General features: G+C 44.2%; 1 protein-coding gene across 2 annotated transcripts; it reads right to left on the reverse strand.

Moving 5' to 3' along the window:
• Positions 1-1375: 1375 nt before the first annotated feature.
• Positions 1376-27601, reverse strand: LOC105017686 (centrosomal protein of 128 kDa). Of its 2 annotated transcripts, none has more exons than XM_010882501.3 (25): positions 27475-27601; positions 26935-27124; positions 26347-26433; positions 26058-26184; positions 25664-25797; positions 24836-24927; positions 24688-24760; positions 24436-24555; positions 23597-23650; positions 23261-23335; positions 23016-23139; positions 22793-22935; positions 22123-22410; positions 20595-20918; positions 19667-19993; positions 18240-18404; positions 17403-17579; positions 14471-14530; positions 13588-13780; positions 6440-6489; positions 5633-5656; positions 4021-4098; positions 3577-3690; positions 2686-2794; positions 1376-2482 (listed from the first exon to the last, which is right to left on the reverse strand). In XM_010882501.3, the coding sequence occupies exons 2-25, from the start codon at positions 27103-27105 to the stop codon at positions 2385-2387; spliced, it is 3207 nt and encodes a 1068-aa protein (XP_010880803.2). In that variant the 5' UTR covers positions 27106-27124; positions 27475-27601; the 3' UTR covers positions 1376-2384. The 2 variants fall into 2 exon arrangements, with proteins under 2 accessions (XP_010880803.2, XP_010880802.2); XM_010882500.3 differs by having other exon boundaries at positions 23570-23650.
• Positions 27602-27774: the final 173 nt, after the last annotated feature.

Consider the following 27774-nt stretch of genomic DNA (forward strand, 5'->3'; position numbering starts at 1 on the left):
TTAGATGTTACCCCCCGGGGACAGAAGTTAAGATGCGCTGTATACGCATGTGGAGCCGCGGAACCTACAGTAGCTGACGTCTGTCTGTGATAACAGCATAGAAACACATAACATGGCCGCTAAAGAATGTTGCCGCAGCGGGGAAGTTCAGAAGCAGAACAAAAACCCACCACCCGCGACCAATTAATTTTGACCCGCGACATTGTTTGAAAAGTAGCCACATTTTTCGTGAAAACCGCGGATATGGCAACATTCCCGTTTACCTCGCGTACAAACAGTAACACATATTTACCAGTAGAAATGACTGCTTATATCGGTAATTTCTTTTAGACACGCCAATTCTGTACCATGGTTGTTTGTACTGTATCTGGTTGTTTTCTGTTTGTAGGACACCATCATATGACATCTTTCAATATTTAATTCCACAGGTGGTTTTAGATGAGCAACGTTCAAATCGTTTGCCGTTTTAACAACAGTGGCTAACTGTGGCAATGAAGAGGAGATTTTCCATTTACCAATAATCACAGATCTCCAAAGTACCCACAATGAGCAGTACATTTCCACGGTTTGGTACATCTGATGGCTCTATCGATCAAGGACAACCACCGACTAAATGTTAAATTGATTTGTAGCACGTATAACATGGGCTCTTAAGCTGCGTTTACTGTGAGGAAAGCCCAGAACTTTTCATAAGGTTTGTCACAAGACAAACATCTTTACGCCTTTGCATGTGAAGGTTAAACGAAAATCTCCGAACTCTTTAAGCTGCAGGCTATGGACCTAGACTCTCAGAATATCCATAAACCAAGGACTGTAGCACAATTTAAAACGTGAATCCGACAGAACATTTCAGTCCATAGGGAAGTTTCCATAAGGATTTCCATCAGACATACAGTGGAGGGAAAGTACAGTATTCAGCTTTGAAATGTTATAGATGAAGCAGCAACCATAACTTGGTCTGGCCCTGAGCTAGAGAATATTACTATGCGGTCCTGGGTGTGAAATCTCATCTGCACAACACGTGACAGAAATTCAATACATTGACATTGAAAAGACAGAACTTCCTATACTTTTTCCCCTTCTTTTTAACTGTTCAGCAGACGTGTTTGCTGTTCTGAAGTGCAGATGCAGTTGGTAAATGTAATTTAAACTAAAATGAGACTGGAGTGGACATAAACATATAAACATAAACCCATGCTACTAGTCCTTTTCTCAACAGATGGACAACGACAACAGCGTTTGACGCACCACAGAGACTTACGAGCCTTAGGCAGCAACACTTCACTTTGAAATGGATGAGTCAATGGCTCTGGGAAATGAGCCTTTAAGTCCTGTGGAGTTTTTTCCGTTATTGTATAAATTCTTTATTCATATTCATTTTATTTGATATAAATATACATCTATCATGCTCATTGGCATAACTTTTTTTTCAATAATAAAAAAAAATATTTTCAGCAAACAATGCATTAAACAAAATATAATAAGAAACAAATATCAAGGGAAATATTATAGTAGTGGTAAAAACGCACAGTGACTTGTCAAGTCTGTTAAATAAATGCTATGCCACAGCACACATGCAACATAGCATACTTAGTTAATACATAGGATACAGTTAGAAAAGGCACCACTGCTTTCACAGAATGTCAGCATAAATAAGATGTCAACTTCTTAAAACACACTGATATGAGAATATTAGTTCACAAAAGACAATGGAATAAAAAGGTAAACATTAGCAATTATATCAGTGTTCTTACAAAATCAAATGGAAATTTAATTTCTCTATATAATGTTGGCATACTTTGGCTTATAACTGGACCTTCAAATTATTTCTATTAAAACATAATGGGATATGAGGCTGCGTATGCTTTCTTTGCACAAAGTAACATTCAATAAAAAACATCATTATTATCAGTTAATAAAAATCTACAGTTGTCTTTCACAGTACTACATTTGGTGGATGTCTTATAGGATACCCCAAAGCTGTAACCTTTTAAAATAATCATAAAATGACCAGTGTGCTTGGACTTATTCTTTGCTTGGCTGCTGTGGTCTAGGCTGGCTGCTAGGTATGGAGCTTGGTTTGGCTGGCTGTTGTGCAGCTGAGGTAGTCAAGGAAGACTGTTGTGGTGATGCATTGTAACCAGGCTACTGCATAGATGGCTGTTGGTTGTACACAAGGCATAAGGTTGGACAGATGAGCCACCGCAATCTTTGCCAATATTGTCCCTTTGACCAAGTTAAAACAAGCTTTTCCCTAAGTGAGACGTATAAGCAACTATGACGTAAGGCAGGTTGATGAACATGGGACCGGTGTAAATCCCCGATGATAGCCGAGGTGGTAGTGGCCACTATGTCCCAGTGCTGGGGAGGCCACAGTTGGTCTGTCATCGGGCACCACTGGCCGCAGAAGAGCCCGGCAGGTCATGACCTTTTGCGCCGAAGTCTAGACTGCAGTCTGGAGAGACCAGGAGTTTGGGCGGAGCTGAGGACCCGCAGGGAGAAAGGGAGGAGCAAAACCTAATTAGTCATGTGTTAAGGCCGTTTAACACGACGCCCTGTGTCTGTCATTTTAATGATTCATCGGGCGCTCTTCCAACCAGCGCGGTCAGCTGTAAAACAAGCATGTATCCAGTCCATTTCAAGTGCAAGTGTTCAGGAGGAGACCTGAGGTGTGTTTGTACATACGTGAGGTGTCAGGGAGCTGGGAGCTGGTGAGGAAAGAGCTGTGGCCTCTGATGGAGGAAGACAGAGCAGCCAATCGAATGCTCCGAGTTGTAGCGTCCAACTTGTCATCCTGAAAGGGTGTATTCACATCCACATACCATCACATCCTCTACAATCGCATCTAACCGCCAAAATAATCCTTGTTCTGGGTGAGCAGGGTTTCATTCCAGCTTACATGCCTGATTCAATTAAGCAACATCATCAAGGTCTTGATTAGTGGAATTAGGCAGAGCAAGAAAAAGGGGGAAAAAAAACACTTCAGTGCTTACTTTGTAGGTCAAGGACCAGTGCAAAGCCAGAACAGCAAATCTGTATTTTGCACTGAAACAGATTGCTGCTAACTACAATCAAAGTGAAAGCTAAGTACATAAACACTTTCCTTTATTCTACTTTACTTAAATAAACTCCCGGTGGGTGGGAAGCTATTAGGCACTAATGCAATCAGTACTTATGGCTAAACAGGAGAGTTGTTTGGTGACACAGTAGAGTTGCCTGGCAGATAAATTCACTTGAAGAAGTGGCTAGGATGTGGTTGTGTGTGTGTGTGTGTGTGTGTGTGTGTTTCTCTACGATTTCGAGGGAATAAACGCGCTGGCGGCAATCTGCTGTCAACAATGTAATGGTGCCTCTCTGTTGGCCGTGTAAGAAGATCAAAATGAGGATGAGGACTGATTGACAGTTACCACCGTCTCTGTGACTCCTGTCGGCCAATACAGAGCTTGGACATGTTCACACAACATCCAGATGGAATGTCTTAAGGGCATTTTCAACTGGGGTCTCTGGGGGCGAGAATATGAAGTGCTCTTTGAACAGGCCTAGTAATAACAATTCACTGAAATAGTGTTGGGGTACCCTGCACTCCTGGATCTGTCGTTTGGACTCGTCCAGCTGGTGTTGAAGGGCTCCAACGATCTCTTTGTATTTGACGTAACGCTGTTCCACCAACTCCTTCTGCCGCTGAGACTCCTATTGACACAGCATGAACACAGTTACTGACCACAAAACACAAACCAGGCATGACATGAGACTCCTATTGACAAAGCATGAACACAGTTACTGACCACAAAACACAAAATGTTACAACACAAACCAGGCATGAGACACAGCAAAAAATACATTGGGTGTTGAGGTTGCCTCTTACTACAGGTCAAGAGTCAGGGTGGATATCTTATGTTGATGTATTTTATTTAAGCAAACTATTTATTGAGAATTTGTAGAGCTTCAGACACAAGGTGTCCTCTCTAGACATATAGCTAGCTATACAGAACATCACAGGTCTCCAGGGAAAAACCTTACCTCCAGGTCTTTAAAGTTCTCCAGCAGACACAGCTTCTCAGGAACTGACTCCAGGTGATCCAAAGCCAGCCTGGTGCTCTGAAGAGACAGGAGGTCAGTAGTAGATCAACACTCAGTCTCATGTTGTAGCTTTGCTTGTGTGTTTCGGATCATCCTGTTGCAAGATCCAATACAATTGCATTTATGTTTATTTCAATTACATAAATGGTTTCAAAATAAACTATTGTGCGATTTGTTAAATTGGGTTACCTATCTACAAAATGGAATTTAGCTCAGACATTTCTGTGTCCAAATATGTATAAAAAAATAAAAACTTTCCATGGGATTTCTTTGCATGACAAGTTTGAAAAAAACTAAAGTGCCATGCTAGCATTTTAGCTTTCTACATAATTAATGTAAGTCTACAGACTTAAAGCATTTGCAAAGACCACAACCTAAGTAGCCCCATCGAAAAATAACTAATATTACAATTCACACAACAAATGTGTCCCCGGTCTATTTACTGGGCTTAACGATCACTTCTAACAGGCTTGTGTTGCATTGCCAACTGGGACATTAATTGCCATACATCCCATTCAGAATGAGCCTATGTCCTGAATGTCACCCCATTCCTTACAACTGTACTGTTAAGGGAGTCGGGTGCCATTTTGGGACTAAACGTGTACGTCGCCGAGACATTAAAAAGGCAGGGCAGTTATTTCACATTACACATATTGTTCCGTTGATCAACGTGGCCAAAGCGAAACCAGCTCACTGCCTGATATATCAGCGACCTTCCAGCCTTTCAAGGCGTGCACGCACACATGCACACACACACACGCACGTCAATACCCTGTACCACAGTGTTAAGCAGTGAGCAGGAATGACCCGACTGGAAAGGTTTCTTTAGTGAAGCTAATTCATGTTGAGGCGTCCAGTCGCAAAACCTAATTTTGATGAATACAAATAAATGATCACAACAGAGCAGTCCATAAATCAGGGGTTGGCAGCCAGCCCGCATGGGATATCTGATTGGGAAAAAGTTTAAATAAATAAGTAAATGTATTAGAATAAAAGTTTTCAATAACATGTTAATAATAACATATTTTTTATTTAGGAAATCCGTTCTAAATTACCTCCACAAGCAGACATTGTGATTGTCAACATATAATCAAGCTTTTAAATCATTTTTATTTCAAAATAATCTCCTTTTGGTGTAAATTGTGGTCAATTTACGGTGTAGAAATGATGATATATATATTAGATTATGTACTCTCCCCTGGTCCAATAGACAGCCCACGCAAATGTAGTTTATAGTCTACTGATTTCATACGTCATTATTACACCCTTAAGAGAAGTGTTTGTTTGGGTTGAGGGGATCAACAGTGTGTGACTGGGGTGATGGGATGATATAAACCTGGTTAATATCAGTCTGTAGATCCTTCCATATAACTGATCAAGTTGGCTCTATGGGGACTGAATTATGCTCTATGCTTCCATAATCACTAACAACTTAACATTTTGAACTTGGGCATCAGAGTTTCAAACAAACCTGCTCGAGGGTCGAGTAGGCAAAGGGAAAATGAGAAGTCTTCTTCGAGAAAAGGTTAATGAAACATGAAAACCATCTCACCATCTCCAGATCCAGGACGCGATCCTGAAAAGACAGAGGAAAACAGTTATTGTTACTGTGCACTGACCATTATATCAGTGACTTAAACAATGTCCAAGTAGTTTCAAACAGAGTGTCAGCCGCCCGGCACATTGTGACGAAGTGGGAGTCAGTGACAAGTGATCCCATAGAGGAGCAACAGGGGGAGGAAACAGCAGAAGCTGCGGAGAACACCTCCCTGCCATCACTCTCCTCTCATCCGAATCCTGACTGATGTTTTCCCTCTAATGATGAATAAGTAATCGGATGAGTCTTATGAATCGGATGAGTCTTAAGAATCGGATGAGTCTTATGGGCCTGTCCCTCATTCGTCCTCACACCTGCTACACCCCCTCTCCCAGCTCCTACTGTCCTACAACTGCCCTGGCTGTTGGGAAGCAGAAGAGGCGTGTGTGTGTGTGTGTGTGTGTGTGTGTGTGTGTGTGTGTGTGGGGGCGCGCGCGAGGCTCCTCATTCCTCTTAATTAAAGACTTGCTGGGTCTGAGGGGACTGATTAATTATAGCAGATGCACAAGCGCAGACACAGATGGGCCTAATGTACACAGATGAACACACACACACACACACAGACTCATTTGAGGACAAATGGAAAACATAAAATCCCTGTGTGACTGAGCAGGACTGCGGTAACGTCTGGGACGGGACGTGGCGTAAAGCGATGTTTAACGGGAGATAACAGGTTGATCTGTGGGACTCCGTGTTTTGGGTCCCAGCTCGGCACGCCGCATTGCTCAGAGAAGCGAGGCCTGACACAGGTTTCTGGCTCACCTGAAGACCTCTCATCTCATCCTCCTTCCTCCGAGTCTTCTCAAGGAGACCTGGGACAAACACATTGATAATTAGCATCTAACAAAATACCCAAATAGACAGAGGTAAATGGGGCCCACTGCCCTAACACCGAGACTAGCCATGATATCCATATGCATGTTTACACCTGGCATTAACGAGATGGCCCCATCACCATCTGATCTAGATTTGTCTCATGGATCCATGCATCTACTCATGGATTTAAAATGTATCACTCATCTGCCTACTGTGTCTGGGTCCGTCTGCGTATTCCATTTACAACCAACCTGCATTAGATCACCCAAGACACAGGTTGTATAGGGCCTACAGACTATTATTGTCTGACACTCATCATTATCGCCAGCTCAGCCAACAGTTTAAGATGTTAGGCGTAATGCTATCCCGCTCTACCTTGTCCAGTGCTATATAAATCAAAGTGTTCTGAGAATTTCACCAATTCTCCCCAAGCCACCACACAAATTAGCTGAGTGTTTGAAAAAGTCCTCCCATGGCACCCCAAGTCCTCAGCACCCTCCACAGGCTACCAGTTGAAGCTCACATCCACCACGAGGCCGTGGTATGGAGCAGTAAGGGAACAGTTCACACCCTATATCCCTACTCAAGCTCTTATTTCGGCAACCTCCATCCCACCCCCGCCTCGGTTCAGTCCAACTTCTTCATCATGGCACTCCGATGGTGGGACCTGATGCCCCTTGATGCTAGGACAGCAGTCCCTGTCAGAATATTGAAAATAACTGAAAATAACACAGCAAAAATGACTGGGTGAGTAAGTTTTGGGTCACTGTCCATCTGTTAGCTGAAGCGCCGTCCAATCAACTTTGCTGAATGTGTCTGAATCTGAGCAGACAATATATCCCTATAGACCAGAATTCATCACATCATCAATAAACATTAGTGACCCAGTGCCATTGGAAGCCATGCATGCCCATGCCATCATACTGCCTCCACTGTGTTTCACAGATGGTGTGGTATGCTTCGGGTCATGCGCTGTTTCAAGCCTTCTCCATACTTTTCTCTTCCCATCATTCTAGTACAGGTTGATCTTAGCTTCATCTGCCCAAAGAATGCTATTCCAGAACTGGGCAGGCTTATACATATTTTTTTTGGAAAATCCTAATCTTGAGGCTTATGAATGGTTTGCACCTTGTGGTGAACCCTGTATTTGCTCTCATGAAGTCATCTCTTTACGGCAGACTTGGATAATTATATACCTACCTCCTGGAGAGTATTCTTCACTTGGCTAGACATTGTAATGGGATTTTTCTTTACCAAGGAAAATATCCTACGATCATCCACCACTGTTATCTTCCGTGGACGTCCAGACCTTTTTGTGTTGCAGAGCTCACCAGTGCGTTATTTTTTGATTTGGCCAACTGTTGATTTGGCCACTTCTAATGTTCCTGCTATCTCTGATGGATTTTCTATTTTTTGGGCCGGTTTCACTTGCACTGAGATCTCCTTTGACCTCCTTTGATTTGTTGTAGGTTCACAGCAACAGCTTCCAAATGCGAATGCCACACCTGGAATCAACTCCAGATCTTTTACCTGCTTAATTGATGAAGAAATAATGAAGGAATAGCCCACACCTGTCCATGAAACAGGTTTTGAGTCAATTTGTTTAATTACTTTTGGTCCCTTGAAAAAGAGGGGGCTACATATTGAAGAGCTGTAATTCCTAAACCCTTCCCCAATTTCGATATGAATACCCTCAAATTAAAGCTGAGGTTCTGCATTTTAAGCCCATATATTCATTATTTAACTGCTACTTGAATATATGTTGGTAAACAGCCAAAATAAAAAAACTTGTGTCAGTGTCCAATTATTTCCAGACCTGTATACACCTCAAATACTTCCATCCTCAAGAGCAGTCCAGAATGAACACATATTCAGGCAATTTCTGGCAGTGTGGATTTGTATCCATATGGGACAGCTCTGTTTCCATGTGATATCAGACAAAAACGCCAGTGGCAATTTGTTTCTTCAGAACACCATGATCTTCCCATTTCCGGAAGAATCAATCATTAGTAGCCTACCTGGCCAGTGTGATTGTTTTAGAGAGAGGAGAAACCCTGACGTCGACTCAATTGAAAAACTTTAATTCACTTTTACAATATCAGCACAATGTGCATCTATGAGCCTAAATATTACTACATCAGTTGTTATTGTTAACACAATATAATTCAAACAACATTAATTTAAAGATTATTTTAGATTCACACTAGCAACGAGAAACTCTAGATGCACCGTAAGGTAAAACACATGCACACGCAGCACTGTGGTCAGCCCAGTAACCTGGAAGGCATATGAACTCACTGACAATGTTGTTTACCTGGTAACTAAATTGTGATGATCGCTGCTGAACAACTTTTGTTGCTGATGACAGTGGAATTGTTTCAGTGCCAATGTGAGAAGTTTATAGTACCTTCCCAAGGACACAATTTAATTCAGAAGGTGGCGTGCAACAACTGCCATTTTTGTTTACACTCTAAAAAATTCTCAGAAGAAAATCTGGCATCAGGTCTCTTTCATCTGCATAAAACTACTGTAGTGACGTAAAAAAAAAAGACATTTGACTACCTCCGAAAGCAGGGAGATAAATCTAATCACAATCCATTTACAATGCCCCATTCAATGATCTTCATCTGTAAAAAAAATTAATAGTATAACAAGAATATCTGTAGGACAGAAGACGCATGTTTGAAGTGAACCAGGTGTACATGGGGTTAGTGTTTTTTTTTTTTTTTATATTTTAAACAACCTCGCTCCAATCGCTTACACTCCAGAAACTAGGTAAAATCTAATAAATTCCTGCTCCATTTGTCTCTGAGTCCCTCAGTGCTCTCTGTCTAGGTTGTGAGAGGAGGCTGCTCCCAGCTCACACATTCAATATTCAATCAGCAGGCACTGGATGACTGCTTTCTACCCTGGTCCCTCGGTCCCTGCCACCTCTGACACACACACACACACACGCGTAGGCATGCGCGTGCTTGCACCCCCTCCATCTTGAGCCTATTCAGCCAGGACACCGTGCCACCACTCGAGGAATACCCAAGCAGCTACTGAGCCACTTTGCCAATCTCCAAATCGCACCAGCGAGACTGGCAGACTAAATGGGTCTAAAGACGACGGGCCATGACATGAGAGAGAAAGTCAAAGCAGAGTGCCAAAGTGGCTTCTCTCCTCACTCAGTAAGTCTCTCTGTTTAATCTAAATGAGGAAGTCTGTTATTGAGCCGGGATGTGTAATCCAGCAGCTATCCACCACAGCCTGTGATTCAGTAAAAAGGAACATGTTAAAAGTTAGACTTTTAAGTGAAAAGATTCAGCTAAAAAGTATCACAGAAGTGATTGAGAAGGGAAAAGTTACGTTGGCCGACCACAACTTTAAGGCAGCTAAAACTGGCACTCGCTGCCACTGACAGCAACCAATAGCTTCCACAGAAAATGTGCAAAATAACTTCTGATGATCAAAGCATGAGTGGACTCAGTGACCTATAAATCTAGATTGTATTTGTTCTACCAAAGATCTAACATGTAAGATGTCTTGCAGTGTGTTCCTAATGAGAGAGAACATTTCCAGATGGCCCAATTACATTTTCTGTTGTTTTGTGCCAAATGGTTTCAAAGATGTCAGAGTAGACAGCAGTCAAAGAAATCCCTGACTTTGGAAAAGCTTGGAATTTCTTGGACGCTTCAGCAGGGGGAGGACATTTTTTCCTGGGGAGGTTGTTGCTTCAGTCAGACAAAGTTCCCAACAAATGGTGAGAATGGTTAAGCAGGGCTTTACATTAAAGGAACTTGTGCTCATAAAAAAATAAATGTGTACTGCAGATAAGCTTGAAATGCTAACAACAGCTGTAATGGAAAAATCTAACTACTAACTTGCGAAATACACTCACTGAAAAGATCTCCCTCTACTAAGTTAATGGCAGTCTAATATTAACAGCAGGAAATGAAAAGAAAGACTCTGGACTGATTTCCTGCGTCAGCCCCATTTTCTCCTCCTGTCAAGCTGACAGTGTCAGCAGCCTGATATGCTGGAACATTGGATGCGCAGTGGGAGGCAACCCGTCTTTCTAGCGAGACTGAGTAAACAGCATCATTATTAGGGTGTCTAAGCTCTAAAATAGCACTACATTAGGTCCGTTTTGTGTAGGTTCCAGCCAGCCAGGCAGAGATGATGGGCACAGCCCATTTAAATGAGAGTGGCTGATTAGGTCGCTGTCTGGTCCTGTCTGTCTAAAACAGTGGGAGGGAGGCATCCTGAATTAGACTGAGGTTCCCCTGGTTGTTGTGATGAACGCTGCTGAACCCTGCTCTGCAGGCCCCAGTCTAACTATCTATCCAGAATTTAGAATAGACCCTGCGAGAAGAGGAAGAGACAGAAGAAAGCTTTCCTGGGTTGACGGGAATGTGTGGGAGGAAGAAATGTAAAACGGGGTAGTGAATTTCAGGTTGAACAGGGCTTACTGCTTTGAAATCCCATACTTGATTTTCCCTTATAAAATGTTTTGATCAGCCCGCACACAAATGCCCATTAAATATAACCCCAGACCTGCCAAACTTGAGGAATTTTTATGAGTAGCACTTCAGCGTAGCGGCGGCACCCTCTGCCTTGGACGATGAAACCCACACACCACTTAATCAGAGGGAAGGGTCTTCTCAACCTAATAACGCTGTTGACACAAGGCTGCCTAAGTGGGAATTGAAGGCTAAAGATTTAAAAGCACTTGGTAATTGGCTTTTCTTTAAATGTACAAACAGTGTTCTCAACATGGTCACAGTACAGCTACTGCAGGCCTGAAGTCGTTATTAAGGAGTTTGGTGTGACAGCCATCCCTTTTTGGCAAACATTTAAGCATAAATGTCACGTCCATAACCGTAGTTTCAAATTCTATCGATTTAGCAACACAGTAGTCTAACATCAGGGCTCGATAATAATGATGGCCCGTTTGGCCTCAGGCCAGGAAAAAAACTGGGGCTAATCAAACTAGCAAGTCACTGTCCTGCTCGGACCACCGCAAAAAAAATTTGCCATTGAAAAATAATAATTGCATTATAAACTCGACATCCTCCAGTACAAAACTACCTTGCAGCTTCTTTTGCCAAGAGTCAAGAGTTGAGCAGTGTGACTCGTGGCTGTCTGGTATTGTTTTAAAAACTTGTCACTCAAGTCACTCAATTGAAGAAGGCAGCAAAGGACAACTAGGAGCTCAAATATATATATTTTTTACCTCAGTACAAAAAGGACGGTACAACGTCAATGGAACTCAGATGCACTGTCGTCAGTCCTAAGTTCCCTGCTAGAGCAGACAAATGTCGGACTTTTTACAAAGGCACTGACATCCCCTGACCAGCCATGCCAATAGCAAACAGCGCCTGGTCAGCATCACGGCCAAGCGGGTGGCTGACAATCCGTCTTCAGGGCCCTTGGTTGTATCAGGAATTTAAATGCAGATGCCCATTGGGTGACATACTGTATAACAACCATATACCTAGTAACTGATGGACCAGCCAGTCGCCTAGTTCCCTGGGGTGAATGAGATAGTGTTTTGTTTAAAAATCTGTTTTTTGTTTGAAAGTCAAATGCTTTTTAGACTTATCCTTTTATTCATATTTATAATTAGAAATGTTATGAAAGAAATATACAAATATTTTGTTTTATATATCCAGAATGTAAAGTAACAAAAGTATTTGGTTCAATGTTGTAACACTGATAAACAACAACTTTTGAAGGAGGGACAGAAAAAAAAATATCATTGGGGCCAGTAAGTTTCAAACCCACTGGCCAGTGGCCACATTTTTTAAACATTGAGCCCTGAACATTGTTTAAAGTCAAACAAATAAATGTTAAGGTGGTCTTAATGAGCCCCTTAATGCCCATCAAGTTAATCTAGATGTCATTAAGTACACAGCATACCTCATTGTTCCGTAACTTAGACATTTCAACATTTATATTCATACTTTGGATTTACATTTACACTAATGGCTTGTTGTAAATAGGCCCATATGACATGTAAACTATGATAAACCAAAAGTTAAAATATCAAGACTTAAAAATGCACTGCAATTCCCGAAAAATACTTAAAAGCAGTAATTGGCCAGTTGAATTATTCAGTCAATATCACCCTCTTATCTTATCCCAACTTTCCACCTGTAGAATGCATGACTACAATCTGAGGCCCTGGACAACAATTGGTCGTCCGAATGAAGAATACAAACTTTCAGATACATGGCTATGGTGAGGGACGGCATACTGCAGTATAATCTGGCATCCTTTCATCACTGTTTTTGGGGGAAATTCTGAATAATTCACTGTATGCAATATTGTAAAAATATGCATAAATGACTAAGAAAAATAAATGCAATGACTAATAGCATTTGGATAATGAAATAACAAAGGTTACGTCCTTTTCCCGATCTTCAGCCTTAACGTAATCCATCATTCCTCCCTCTACGTTACCATTCAGTCAATATGTCTTATCATTGGAAGTGAACTGACAACTAGGCTATTATTTCATAATTAGCATCCGGCTGTTGATATATGGCAATATTACGAGGACGGATCAAGAACTCATTAATTAACTTAGGCCTGCTAATCTTTAAAAGTATAACTTTCTGTATTACTTGAACAGCACTCTGACAGTCCGTATCCACTTTGGTGAACTATCCCGACACACTCATTCCTCTGCTGGACCCACACTCTGGATCCTACCAAGGCAAAACCAAAGCAAATGTCGCCCGTTAAATAGGCTACGCGGATACACTCCTTCAAGAGCAGAAACGCTGATGTCGCTGCAAGTGAAAACACAGCAGGAATGACAAAATACCACATATATTAAGCACAGACGCTCAACTGGATCAAATGAAGCTCCTAAATCTGTCAGACATACCGACAGCAACAACGACACTCACACAAAATAGTGAGAAGCTCAATAGGACGCTAGCTATGTCTGACAATTCATTAGGAAGCAGCAACCCTCTAGAAGGGAGAAACCAGTCTAAAAGGGCCCATATTATTGCAGCTCACAAAATAATATACATTATAGATTAGCGCTCAATTAAAAAATAAAGAAATTATTAAATGAATGGGATCCAGCCCAGGGCTACCTCTCTTCTCAGTACTGATGGAGTGAAGTAGTTTTTCTTGCTGGTCCAGTCTCTGTAACAGGGCCTGTTGTTCTGAATCTCGGCTCTGTCTCAGCTTCTTCAGCTGTTCCCGGGCCTGCTGGACCTGCCCACGCAACCTCCTCTGTTTGTCCTCTCGTTCGGACACTTCTTCACACAGCCACTGCAGCTTGGTCTGAGACAAACACACAGTTACACAGAGATCCATTTTACAAACACGCACACAGATTCCTCTTCCTGGAAGATTGGTACTGAAGTACCAGGAATTTACATTTGTTTTTGTTAAATGTCTGCCAATTGTCACATTTTGTTATTTATTTAGTGTGACAAAAAGAAGATGAGAGGTTTGCGTGGAGTCAGCTTTTGTGGATTCAAAAAAGAAATCATAACTCAGTCATATAGAAAATGATAATCCAGTCATGTGAAGTCTAATAATGATAATGCAGCCATATAGAAACAGATAATGATGTCATATAAAAAATGATAATGCATTCACCTGTAAAGTGGAAAGTAATGATAATGCAATCAATTGTAGTCTGGTTGGTAACAATAGTCATACACAGTCTGGTAGCTGATAGACATGCAGGGCCTGATAATGATAATGCAGTCTGGTAGGTGATAATATTCAGATGTGGCATGACTGATAATGATAATGCAGTCAGGAAGATAATGACAATGCAGTCTGACAGATAATGATAATGCAGTCATACACAGTCTAAAAGAAAATGTCCCACCTGCAGGGAGTCTCCAGTCCCTCACATTCTCAGCCAATATAAAAAAACCTGATGAACTTGCAGGTCCTTTTTCCAGCGACAGGCAGGTAGGTCAATGCTATTATGTATAGAAGATGGATGGTGTGGTGTACCTTGGTTTCAGCCAACCAGCGATGAGGGTCTTTCTGGAGTCCAGGATTGAGGGACATGGCCTAGGAAATAACACAGATGGTTAGGCCTAGAGTGCCCATCAAATGAAACATGTCTTAAGTGTGTAAATTCTTTTTGGAAGGAGTAGAAATCCCTCAGCACTTTAAAGCACTCCCAACCGCCTGAAAATGCTGAGGTTGGGACTTCTAAATGGTCAATTACAGCAAGATCACAAAAGGTGAGCCAAGTGGGGAGAGAGAGACAACATTATATGACTGTCACATTAAGGTGAGCCAAGTGGGGAGAGACAGACAACATTATATGAGTGTCACATTAAAACCCTCTGACAACATCCCCTGGGATTCTGTCTGCGTCAGCAGTGGCACTCAGAGGCCTGCACAAACGGACAGAGAATGTGTGTCTACAACCATGTGGAAGAGTGTGACGGTGAGTGAGGGAAAGACAACTCTCGTTCTCCCACTCTGTTTCCTTTAGCGATCAAAAGCTCAGTGCGCGCTGCAGAGTGACAGAAAAAAGAAATAACCTACGAGTAAAAAGCTAGAGACAGCTCCCAGGTGAAATGAAAGAGGAACACTCAGCACTGGGCTAGAACTGGTTACATAAACAGATGTTTGTTTTAAAACTCCCCAAGGAGAGAACAGGGTCATAAGGACAAAAAACAGTAACATGGAGGAGGTATGATATTGCATGAGCCAGACCACCAAACTGGAGAAATCAAGCTCACTTGTCCAGACAATGTCTCATAGTGATTTCTGTCAATCTCTACAGTACGTCTGTAGAGTTGGAGACTGTGTGACAGGATGACTCTGACAGAACTACAGAGGTCCTTGGCTGAGATGGCAGAACTTCCTAAAAGTCTCCTGATAACTGAAGAAGGAAGTCACTACAGAGAACAAGGTGGATGACAGCATGTTTAGGGACTGTGAAACATGTGAAAGACTCAAGAGAAACATGCTAAACATTCTCCAGTCTTTTACTATTACCATGAATAATTACTACTATTAATCATAATAATCATTTGAATGCTTTCTGCACTGTATGGCTGTTCCGCTTACACACTGTCCAACTCCAGGGACATAGACTTTTAAATAAATTACTCAGAGACATCCTCAGGCAAAGTAATCCTGCCTGAGCACCCTGGCTCACGGAACACTATAAAATACATATCTAATAGTTATTGAAAGGCAGCCGAATTATGCCGGGCTCCATCTCTAATGATTCCCCTCATTAGCCCAATCATTGACACAGTTTCACTTCCTCTTAACATGACAAATCACAGGTGCGTCTCCATTGGGGTATCTATATGATGGAGCAGACCCAGCTAACGGGGGGGGGTTCAGCTCCGTGGACAGGGGGTGGTAAAGGGGGTTATGTAGGCCTGTGTGAATATGCGGGTACCCCAAAAAGATAGTCAAACCTGACACATCGGTCCACACCAGGTGTTCTGGCTGGTCCCCGCCAGGGAAAAAAAAAACGATTTCCCAATCTTTTGGCACAATATTTTGATTCCAAAATCAAATGTTTCCGATCTGAATAAGGGGTTTTTAGGCCAATGTCAGAAAGGCCTCAACAAATACAAATGAGAATCATTTTCCATTGGGTCAGTTGGTCAGAAATCTACCTGCCCGGACTGAATTGTTACAGGGCCAAACTGAGAGAAAAAAAAAACCCAATACAATTGTATCATACAGAAGTATTGTATGTAAATATCAAATCATCAGAATATTGATTCATACCATAGTTTTGCACGTAATGTGAGACATGAGCTGATACCAGCAATCGCCGTTTACATAAATATGATGTGACGTACTTTGTTACTTTTTAATAAAAAGTCATCAAAAAATGTATATAAATGTCATTATCATCTTTTCACGAAGATACTTGCATTTGATGTGACATATAAAAGCTGGATGATAGTCTGTGAATGGTTTATCCCTCTTCACAACATGGTAGGCAGTCGCAATTAGTTTTTTCCATTTGGATACACGCCACCTCATTCATTTGGAGCAATACACGCAACATGCTGCAGGGACTTAGCGTAGCTGTGATGAGCAGGTTTTCAGTAGTAGTTTGTTCACTTGAAAAAAGGCCGTGCCTTATCGGGTTTGGTCGGGAACACACGACATATACGGCTGAACGTGTCTCTGGCCATTATCGTTTCTTTTTTCCCAGGAAACCGTTCTCTCCACAAAAACAATCCACGCTATGCAGTATACAATGCCATGTTTGAGTCCGGCTCCAGAATGCTCTGTGAACTATGATTGGTTAAAACAGACGAGCCCTCAAACATCATTGGTCAAAAAGACGACAGCGGTGTGGCTGCACACGGAGGGGTGGAGAAGGAGCGGTACAGACACATTTCACTTTAAGCGAGAAGACTGACACTGACGACAAGCAGACGTTGTCATACGATGCTACTGTATGAATTTAAATGGGGAAACTGATATGGGCCAGTGACTATCTCTGTGTACTGGCCTGGTGTTAGGTCTTACTGGCCCCAGGCCTGAGGGCCATCGTTAATGTTGAACCCCTATCATTGCTTTGCGTTAACAACGTTGATTTGATGGTAGTTCCAAAGCCGAAAACAACTGCCCTGTTCTGGGCGCATTTTGGTCTTAAGCCAAATTGAACGTGGTAAGCCCAATCATTTGGAGGAGGCAAATTGCCGGATTTGCTCCAGAAAGCTGACGCTCAAAAGCGCAAACACCGCAAATCTGAAGAACCATACTTACACTATAATAGTGGCATAACATTTACAATGTAGACAATTAAATTGTTAATCCCAACTATTTGTGCCACAATTAATTGTCAACTACAATGTGATAATGGTGACAGCCCTATGTGAGTGTAAGGACGGTGTGTGTGTGTGTGTGTGTGCGCGTGTGTGTGTATAGGTCTTTAGTAAGTGTTTACTTTGAGTTTGCCCTGTGAGTCCTTGGACAGTGCTCTGCAGGCTGCCTCTATCTCCTCCGCTACACAACCCAGGATGGATTCCTGTTCAGTCTCCAGACAACAAAGTTTGTTCTCTAGAGTAGCCACTGTATCCTGTGACCCCTTGCGAGATTCCTCCGTCTGAATCACGACCTTCACCTGCAGGGAGAGAGACAGAGACAAGGAGGAAGGGAATGAGGGATATTGAGTGTGATAACTGTGGATTTGAGGGCTCAGTCTTCCAGCATGCAGGGAAATGCTATAATGGGTTTCGGTCAAGCTCCCATTGTCAATACAACAACAGAAAAGACCCTGGAGGAAGACGGAGAGATAGATGGACAGGCAGATGGAGACCAACACAAAGCCGACAACCTTGAACATCTGACCCATCTCTCCATTTAGCTACTCCCTTATGGAGCGTTCTAGTGTCAGCGCCTCCTCCTTCCCGTTCGGAGTCAATACTCTCCAAGTCTCAATGGAGATGCATGAATCAATAGGTCCATCACAGACGACCTGTGAAATGATGGCGCGGAGACAGGTGGGCACAGGGGCTGTGTGTGGTTTATAAACATGTGTCTGGGTTGAATAATCAACTGTCTAAATTTAATGAGGGCTGTGTCACTTAATGGACACATGATTCCAACAGGCCTGTAGGTCATTCTCAGATGAGCACAGTGCTTTCTGTCAGAAGACTGGAGTTTTGCTATTCTGAAACTGTCAGAAAGGGCAGTCTTGCACTAAGCTGATCTTAGATCTGTGGATTTAGAGCTACCAGAGTCTTGTACCATCAATCGTTCAGGAAGACTCGTTTGGACTCACCTTGTGATCCAGTTCCTGTTTGAGTAGCTGGTACTTCCTGTGGAGGTGTGACTGCTGCTCCTCCGCTCCGCTCAGCTCCTCCGTCATCCGGTCACATTCAGCCTTCATCCGGTCCAGCTTCACACGTAAAGCCCTCGCCAGTTCCTTCTCCGCCGCCGCGGCTGTCTGCAGCAAGGACGCACGGAACACGAATTGAATCAAATTGGGAAACCATCTTGAAACTTCTCGTGAAACACGAGAATGTCCGAGGGCTGCGACCTTGGATGTTTTCATAAAAAGGAGGCGAGGAAATAAAATCGAAAACTGGGCTCAGAACTACCGTCAACGGAGGATTCTGGACACTAAGGCGAGACAGAATGTTGCGAGTGTTTGGCAGAGAATCGAGCTAGATAAGGGCAATGTCATTCCTCAGAGATGTGTCAGGATGTGAACACAAACCAAAAGCAAAGAAAGAAAGAGGTTTGACATGCTGACCATATCTGAAGGCTACACCAGATGTGTTAAAATGTGATAGGACCGGTCAGACTGGACAAGTATCTACAGCCCAGTGTTTCCTCCAAGGGTTTTAAAACCTAACACCTTATTCTTCAAGGCACCCTGAGATAATATCACTATTACAATAAAGAGGGCCGGAAGGTATGGATTATACTGAGCTAATGACCAAGCCAGACCAGCCATATCAATAAAGACCATTCCTCAGAAGTGTGTGTGTGTGTGTGTGTAGGGTCTTGTGAATGTGTGTGTGTGTTCAGGGGAGCCAAGTCCCCATCTGAATGGCTGCCTTGATGAGCAAGTCACCCTGAAGAAAAGGGAGATAGAAGTAGTGGTTAAATATTCAGGCCTGGAGGGAGCCTCACTATCTAGCTCTCACCACATTAGCAGAGGAGGTTGTCCTAGATTCACCCCGGCTGAAAGCCCTGTGAGGTCTGGGACGGCATGGGCAACCAGGAGGAAATTGAAATGACATTAAAGGAAAATGGTGCCGAAAATTGGACCAGCGCCAAATGATGGATCATTATTTTCAAACTTGCCAATCCGTGTTCATCAAATACTTTGGAGCCGCCAAGTTCACCCTAAATTAATTGCTAGGTGCTAATGTATTTACTATATGGGGTTAATATTTAAAATATAAGAGTTAATATATTAACTACAATTCCTAATTTATTAACTACAAAGGCTATGAAGACTATGAAATACAAGAAGCAAATATATTGACTACAGGTGGCTAATATTAACTACAAGGGTAAAAACAAATATCCAGCTATTAGCAGTGAAGAATATAATTTACATTCATCTTCTCCAGAGGGACTAAATAGAGTTAAATGCCCTGCATAAGGATATTTACCATACACATAGTTGGCTTTTCAGTTCCTGGCTCATTGCTCTAAGCACTATGAACTACTGTATATAACTAGGCAAATACATACCTTGACCTCCTTGAGGTGTGTCTCCATGTCATCCCTCTCCTTTTTCCAGAGCTGTAGTGTCTCCTGTACCTCCCTGTCCTGCCTGGCTCTCGTGTCCTGTGTAGTGGCTCTGAGACTAGCCAACTCCCTCTGGTGCACCTCCCTCTCCAGCTCAAGTTGCTGTCCCAGAGAAGCTCTCTCCTCCTGGGCTGCGGCCAGCCGCGCCGCCCCCTCCGCGCTGCTTCTCTGGAGCTCCCTCTTGGCCATCTCCTCCTCGGCTAGACGGGCGGTGAGCTGGGAGCGTGTGACGGTTAACTCTTTCATTGCTAGCTGGAAGTCACGTAACTCCTTAGATAAGGAGAAAGTGAAAGGTCATTTCTTTTTCGCCAGTATAGAGGCCAATGCTTTGAGGCCCTGGTCAAAATTAGGGCCCTATATTTAAGCAAGAAGCCACAAGGGGGTGTGTTAGAGGGCCAATACACCACAAAAATGCCAATTATGCCTCATTGCAATTATACCAGCTCAACCCAAACAGTTAAAAGATGTCACACCTGTGCTATATAGTCTCGTACAAACCAGGTGGTTTAAATCCTGAATGCTGATTGGCTGATGGCTGTAGTATACAACACCGTATTCCACTGGTATGACAACCCAATACTTTGTGCTGCTCTAAATGCATTGGTTACCGTTAATAAGAGCAATAAGGCATCTTGGGATTTGGGATATTTTGCCAATATACCACCGCTGAGTGCTTTTCCAGAGACTCTGCAATGCACTGTGCCTAAGAAAGGCTCTTAGCTGTGGTACACTGGCCATATACCAACCCTGTGCCTTATTGCTTACATATGCTATGGCTTTCAGCCAAACAGTATTTAGGATTTGAAGCACTCGGTTAAAATTAGGGCTTAAGATGCCATTTGGGACTGGACCATGAATTGTCCTGCTGTACCTCCTGGTCTCTCTGGCTGCGTCTAGCCATGGTCTCTGCCCTCTCCTCCAGCCTCTGGTTCTCCTCTCTGAGCCTGGCCTGCAGGACAGACTGCCGCTGGGCCTCCTCGTCCAGGGCTACAGAGGCCTCCCTCACCTCCCTGACTTCCTGCTCCAGGCCCAGGAGGCGCGCCCGCGACTCCGACAGCTCCACGTCTTTACGGTGCAGCCCCTCCTCGCTCTGCGCCAGGCACTTCAGAACGTCCGCCAGCTCCCGCCGCACGCCCTCCGTCTGCTGGGTGAGGGCTTTCAGCTGGGCCTGCGCCAGGTCTCTCTCCTTACACGCCTGAGAGAGCAGGAGGGGGGAGAGAAATGAAAGAGGGAAGACAGAAAATGAACAGGAATACGTAGAGGAGGGGAAAAGCAGAATGAGGAGAGCAAGAGAAGAACAGAGAAGGAGAAGGAGAGAGGAAAATACAAATTAGACCAATGAAGAGAGAGACACTGCATATCAAGAGGACAATATATGCTAAGTGCAAACAGCAGTTTCAACCCAGATAGTAAACAGCCGTAGCGTAGCTCAGCTCTGTAGTAAAGCTAAAGGCCTGTTATAGAGAGATATGTGGTGCTTTCCCGCACTGATACCACTACCACCCAAGCCCCCAGTCTAGTCTGCTGCCTGAGGGAAAGTCTCTCCGAGGGTTGTTCCCAGCTCTGAACACCAATCCTAATCAGTTCATTGAGCGCCTAATTCTCTGCCTCCTAATTCATTAAGGAAACTGATTCAAGGTTTTAATTCTCGTCACGTAGAGAGCGCCAGGTGTCAGCCAGTCAGTAGCGGCTGACGGAGAGGGAGTTTGGAGGTAACTGGTACAATGGAGTGACAAAACGACGGGGAGGTGACTTTCACACTAATAACGACTGGCTGACTGACTCCATATACCAGCAGTCCCACATGGATCCATGGACGGCCACACCCCAGCAATCCCAAATGGATCTATGAGCTCAGGGTTTCCCTGTGTATGAGCCGTGGGTTCTGGAGGGGGGGGGGGGGGGCACCACAACCTCCCAGTCTTAACGCAGACTAACTCCCGTGTCAAGGATGTTTGCCGGTACCGACCTTGAAGCCAAAACTCGTAACAACCCTGTTGTTCTGTATGTGGAACATCTCGTCGTCACTCCATAGCATCAAACGAACGCCTTCGTTAGCAGTTGAAAAAGCATTGAAAAAGCGTCAAGCATTTAAACCGAAACAATGTAAAGGGTCGAGAAGTCCTACTTTAGGAGATGCAAAGGATCTTGTGCAACATAAATCTGACGTCGGTCCATTTTCCAGATGGCCTATATTTGTCAGTCCGGGCCTGACCGTTCTGAGCGTAGCTGCATACAAGTAACGGATTTGTCCAGGTACTGAAGAAACCAACAAAACCACTTTGAAAACCTCTAAGATTGGATCGCCACCAGTGTACAGCAGTTTTTCGATGGACCACCTGCACGGAAAACCAATGAAGGACAGATGAAGCATGCTCATCAGCTTGATCGTTGCCAACCTGTGTGGCTTTCTCTGTGTCCTGCTGGGCCTGTCTCTTCAGCTCCTCCATCTCCCTCTCCATCCTCCTGCACTTGGCTCTCCACTGTCGGACTGCCTCCTGGGCCCTGCCCTTCAGTTCCTCCCTCTTCCTGGAGCTCTCCTGGAGCTGGGCCTCCGCCTCCTCAGCCCGGAGCACGGCCTGGGCCCTCTCGGCAGCACACACCTCGGAACAGTTCTGGATCTCCTTCAACTTCTCCAACATCTTCAACTGCTGATACTCGCGCCTCGCCAGGTCTGACGACAGTGCCTTTGGGAGGTAGGTGGAGATGAAGAGATTACCAAAACTACTCTTCTGTTCCTTAACATTTCACTACAAATGTATTTCCGATCTTTGATTTGGAATACTGTTAGCGAATGCAGACTAGGGAGTGTTAGATATATCCCTGTTCATTGCGTTGACAGATCTCAGTTCTCTGAGGTGAATGAATGACTGTTAGTTACATACTTTGACTGCCATCTCAACTGACACATTTAACAAGATCAAGAGATACAGCTCGCAGCAAATGGAAGCAGTGCTTACAGACTCCGACGAAGTGATGTGAACTCACCAAGCCGTATAAAGAGACACATTTCTAAGAATAGCTGTGCATGTGTGCGCGCACACACACCACAAAGATAAACACACATACCTCGACCTGGTTGGAGAGCTGTGTTCTCTCTCGGTCTTTGCGTTCGAGAGTTCTCCTGAGATCGTCCACTTCAGCGAGGACAGACGTCCTGGCGACCTGGGCTCTAAGCTCCTGCACCTCCCTCTGTAGCTCTGACGACCGGTCTACAAACAACATCCCATCATATCAACAAGCAGCATGTAACACAGGCCAAATCAAACCCCACCCCTTCCCTTGTCAGTACCTAGACTCAGGCTGGCTCTCCCCTCCTCACCGGCCGGTTGGGTGGCTCTGGGCTGGGACGTCTCCCTCTGCAGATCCAGCCTCTCCTTCTCCATCCTCAGCAGCTGAACACGCATCTCTTCTACCTGGGAACACGCAGGTAGAACAATATGACGTTGATTAAAACAGCAGCACACACACACACACACACACACACACACACACACACACACACACAACCAGGTTAAAAAATATGTATTACAGTACCTGTTGTAGTAGAGCTTCCCTGCCTCCTTCTGATTGGTGAAGTTGTCTTCTGGTCCTCTCCAGCTCTGCCTCCATCTGAAGGACAGATCACATGACAAGGGCCAGAAGGTTTTCCACTGGGGTCAACACGGTCAGGTAAAAGCCCCTTTTCAAACGCAATCAGGACGCTCTTACATAATGAAATCTTATGTATTCTTGAATGTTATCCTGTCTGGAAACCTCAGACTTTGAATCGGCAGGAAGTAGGACATACAATCCATGCCTGAAGAACAAAAACACAAACAGGTGCTACCACAAACAAACCCTCACCACAGTCATCTCGCTCTCTGAACGCACCAGTCTTTTCTTGACAGCTTCCTCGGTTTCCAGGGCCTCTCGTCTCCTCAGAGCCTTGACAAGGAAACGAAGGACAGAGTAACGAATGATCCACGCTAACACCACACCCTGCAGCTCAATACATTTAGCATGCAGTGTCACATTCAAACCAAATTAGCGGTTAACAAGAGGCTTTAGGCCTTCAGGCTAGCATAGCCGAGAATGGAAAAGGAGAGGAATAGCCTATCGGCTAGTGGATAAGCGAACCCAGATCTGAGTAATGGCGTTACAGTAGGCAGTGAGCTCGTTTCCATCCCCTCTCAAACAGATCATGTGGATTATACCCCGTCCCACAGTGCCGTTTCTGATGTTGTGTAAAGGCTTAATGATGTATAACAGCCCCGTAACACAGCTTCCAACAACCACCAAATGACTCCTCCCTTCCATTCACACGCGTCAGAGCAGTATGCCCACTAGAGTGCAGCCTAATGATAAAACTATCAAGGCAGCCCTCTCCCTGCCCCCTTTCTCTTTAGTAGTAAAAGAGATGATTTTCCTCTTCATTTCCTCTCCTCTTGTTTATTTACCCTTCATTTGGGAACAAATATATTATTTTCCCTGTAGCCCAGGGCAGCCCGGCTTCTCATTAGAGGAGCTAGCTCAGCAGTGGAGAGGGATGCAAATGACTTACCCACCTCTTTTACCACTGCTTCTCTGTAAGAGGTTACAGCATAGCTTAACCCTGCCCCCGTGTGGTCACTTTCTGAACTGGTTCCAAGTGAATAGCAACCATATAACTGACATGAACAGGTACGAGATTAACGTATTTGCGTTATAATTGCAAGGGGTCCACTAGTCACCTCCTGAAGTTCATCGGACATGTTCCTCCGCTGTTCTGGCCTTCTCTCAGGCACTCCCTGTCGCTCTGAACGCAAGTCCTTCTCCATCTCCTGCAGTCGCTTTTCCACACGAGACGCCACCTTGTAGGGAGGCAATCACAGTTGGTTGTAGCACTCTGCTGTCTAAGAACACCTCTAGATCGCGTTTTACTGCTATCTACATAAGGTACTGCTAAAAGAATGCATTTACAGTAATGCTCATTCTGAACTCACTGAGTCCTGTCTCTGTGAAGAAATCAGCTGCTCAGAGAGATTCTCTAAGGCTCGCCTGGTGTCAATGTCCGACCTAACAGAGAGGGACGCAGAAATGAATGGATGGATGCATGAAAGTTGTACATGTTGTACATCACAGGGCCGCTACCTGTTCCTCCTCAGGATTTCTCGGTCCAAATCGTCCCCCAGCCTCAGCTGGTCACAACGCAGGTCCCTGAACGACTGGTGCTGGGTGTGGACCTGACGAGGGAGAAGTCCGAGGTAAATCTTAGAAGGTCAATACATTTTCCATACACAGGTTTTTGTATACTAAGTCATGGGTGAAAACCATAGATTGGGACTAAATGGCGACTTTCTGAGGTAACTCTTTCGCTGTCATGAAAGAGTTGTAGATGATACTAACAGACTGAGAAAGCCTGACAGTGTGAAAACGACACAAGGCGCCCTCTACTGGTCGTTGCCTCTAACTGCACTATTACAGGGAGGGGTAAAGTGAAGATACTGAAGGTTACGGATAATTCCCAGTGCTTGTGCCTGCTATTCCTCACTCAGTTAATCTCCCACTTTACGACAGTCACCACCTTACAGTGTCAAACAGACTAGGTATCATATACTCCCCAACACCCAGTGACCTCTGTGACTAGGCCACCAAAATTATTTTTTTAGCAGGACTGCCATCTGGCATCCCTTTGGTTGCACCTATTATTAGTTGTTCACAGTTTCTTATACAGTCCTTTAGTTATGCTTGAAGATTTTTAGTTGTGCTGTTCTATTCCCCATTGCATTGTGTATGTTCATTCACCACTCTTTGTACTCCACCACATCCATGTCATTGTAATAAAGTACCCTACTGTGTGTAACTCTGCTGGAGGCTGCCTCATTCCTCTGACTGGGAATGTTGTCAGACAGTCACAAGGAGAGCCGCTCTCATTTAAAGGCACAAAGCTTCGACAGACCAGCTGGTCTCAGGACTTACATCCTCGTCTGGGTGTCTGGGGTCTCTGAAGCGGACGGTAGCGGATCTAGACCTCCTTCTCGCTCCTCCTCTTACAGCTGACTCAGAGAAACCATATTCCTTCAAGGGAGATGTGGGGCAGAAGCGCTGTTCCTCTACAAACATACACATTAAATCAACAGTACACTAAACAACTGTGTCAAAGTGACCTTTAACCCAGGGAGCATGGGGCCTAAGTTAAAACATTAATAAAGAAAGAAAACGCCCATGCCCAAGGAAAAATCTTTTGTTCTTCATGGCCTCGATGAAAACGACAGGGGCACCGTTTCATATGCGAGTATAACGACTGCACGTCACAGCTATGTGAAATCCAGCACAGGTCTCCCATCGAAACATTACTGACTGGGACCATCACCTGAGCCATAACCAGCCTCCAGGTCACTGGTGTGGAGAGTGGAGGCCGAGGCACTCCGGGCCCCTGGGGGACTACGCAGCCTCTGGCTCTGGAGCCGAGAGATAGACTCCTCCAGAGTCTCCCGCAACTACACCAGGGAAAGGAGGAGAGAGGGGAGGGCAAGACGGGAGATTTGGCTGGATGACTTTAAATACGTTGACATGGAGTTTTACAGCACAGGACCTTCGAGAATAAAGAGACTGAAACCGAACCGTTACACACCCACCATGTCGGATGACTTTTTACTTACCGTCGCCATGGCTTCTGCCTGGTCCTCAGAGTGTCCTCTGTACTGGCCCAGCATCAGATCCACTTTGTTTAAATTACGACTTGTATCCTGGAAGAGAAAATTGCAGTTAATGCTGGCTATAATGGAAAGTTAGTGTGCTACACATTGCTGCATTTCCCAAACCCAGGAGTGTGTACTGGCAGTGCAGGCGCACGTATGCTATGTGGCAAATTTCCATATTCTTTCATTAGACACTCCCACAGAGGAGACCTACAGACACAGACATCAGGAGGGTTGTCGCCCGCGGCCATGACATTGAATCCTAGTCGGAGAATACTGACAGTGCCTTGGGGCCTTTTGACTGGTGGTGAAAAATTGGCTAAGCGTCATCCAGGGTTGGTGGGGTGGGTGTTAGACAACTTTTACCTTGCCTCACCTCGGATGGCATAGCACAAACATTTCTGAGAACATCTGATATTTCTGAACAGTTTTTATTTTTTTTAAGATTGGTTTGTCAATTGTAGTTGATGGACTATAAGGAAACTATTTCCACAAATACATCCAGTCCTTGAGTGTAATTAGCAGGGAAAAGACAGAAGACTAGCCAACCTGTAAAGTGCTCGCCAGGGTGTTAATTTTCTCGGAGATGCCTGCAGCATCAGGACCGGTTCTGTGGCTGTTGCGTCGCGGTCTGGGGTTTGCATCCCGCCCCCGTGCCCGTGGCCGGGATCTCAGCTCCCTCGTCCTCTCGTAGGTGTCTGATTCACTGGATGAGTCCATTGTTTTGGTCAGGCGTAGCCTGTGAAACCAAATTGTGCAGTCAATGCAGAGATTATCAATCGCTGATTACCAATGTCTCTAGCTAATCAGATTAGCTAGCAAACTGGAAACGATAGCTAATGTAAGTGTACTAGCTAACTGGAACTTTTCTTTATGACAGCTCTTGGTTTCTATTCCATCTTGGTTAGCAGACTGGCAAACCATGTTGTTTCTTGAGTTTGGAGGCTAGTTAGCTAGCTATGACTGTAAGTAAATATAACGTTTGACAGCTAGCTAGTTGGCTATCTAGCTAGTTAGCTAAATAATTAGAAAAATAGTCGAATTAGCTAACTACAATAGACGCACTGACAAAATACTGGGCATACTTACCTGCACGAATTAGCTAGTTAACGTTACATAACGTCAGTGAAGTCACTTTAGTAAGTGACAACTGAATCAGAAGGGACAAACCCGCTTCTCTCTGCTATGGCAACTTGAACTGGCCGCCAAGAACAGGAAGACAACAAGCCCTAAAAAAAATGTAAGCACGTCGGGAGTTGTAGTTTTAAATATTTTATTAGTGATGGAGTGATATGTGCATTTAATTAATCAGAACTACATTGTCCAAACCTTGCTAAGCGGACTTGCATTTTGCGCCACTGCGACCGCTCTTTTGATTGCTGCAAATAA

Source organism: Esox lucius, chromosome 18 (genome assembly GCF_011004845.1).
Source record: "Esox lucius isolate fEsoLuc1 chromosome 18, fEsoLuc1.pri, whole genome shotgun sequence".
NCBI lineage: Eukaryota > Metazoa > Chordata > Actinopteri > Esociformes > Esocidae > Esox > Esox lucius.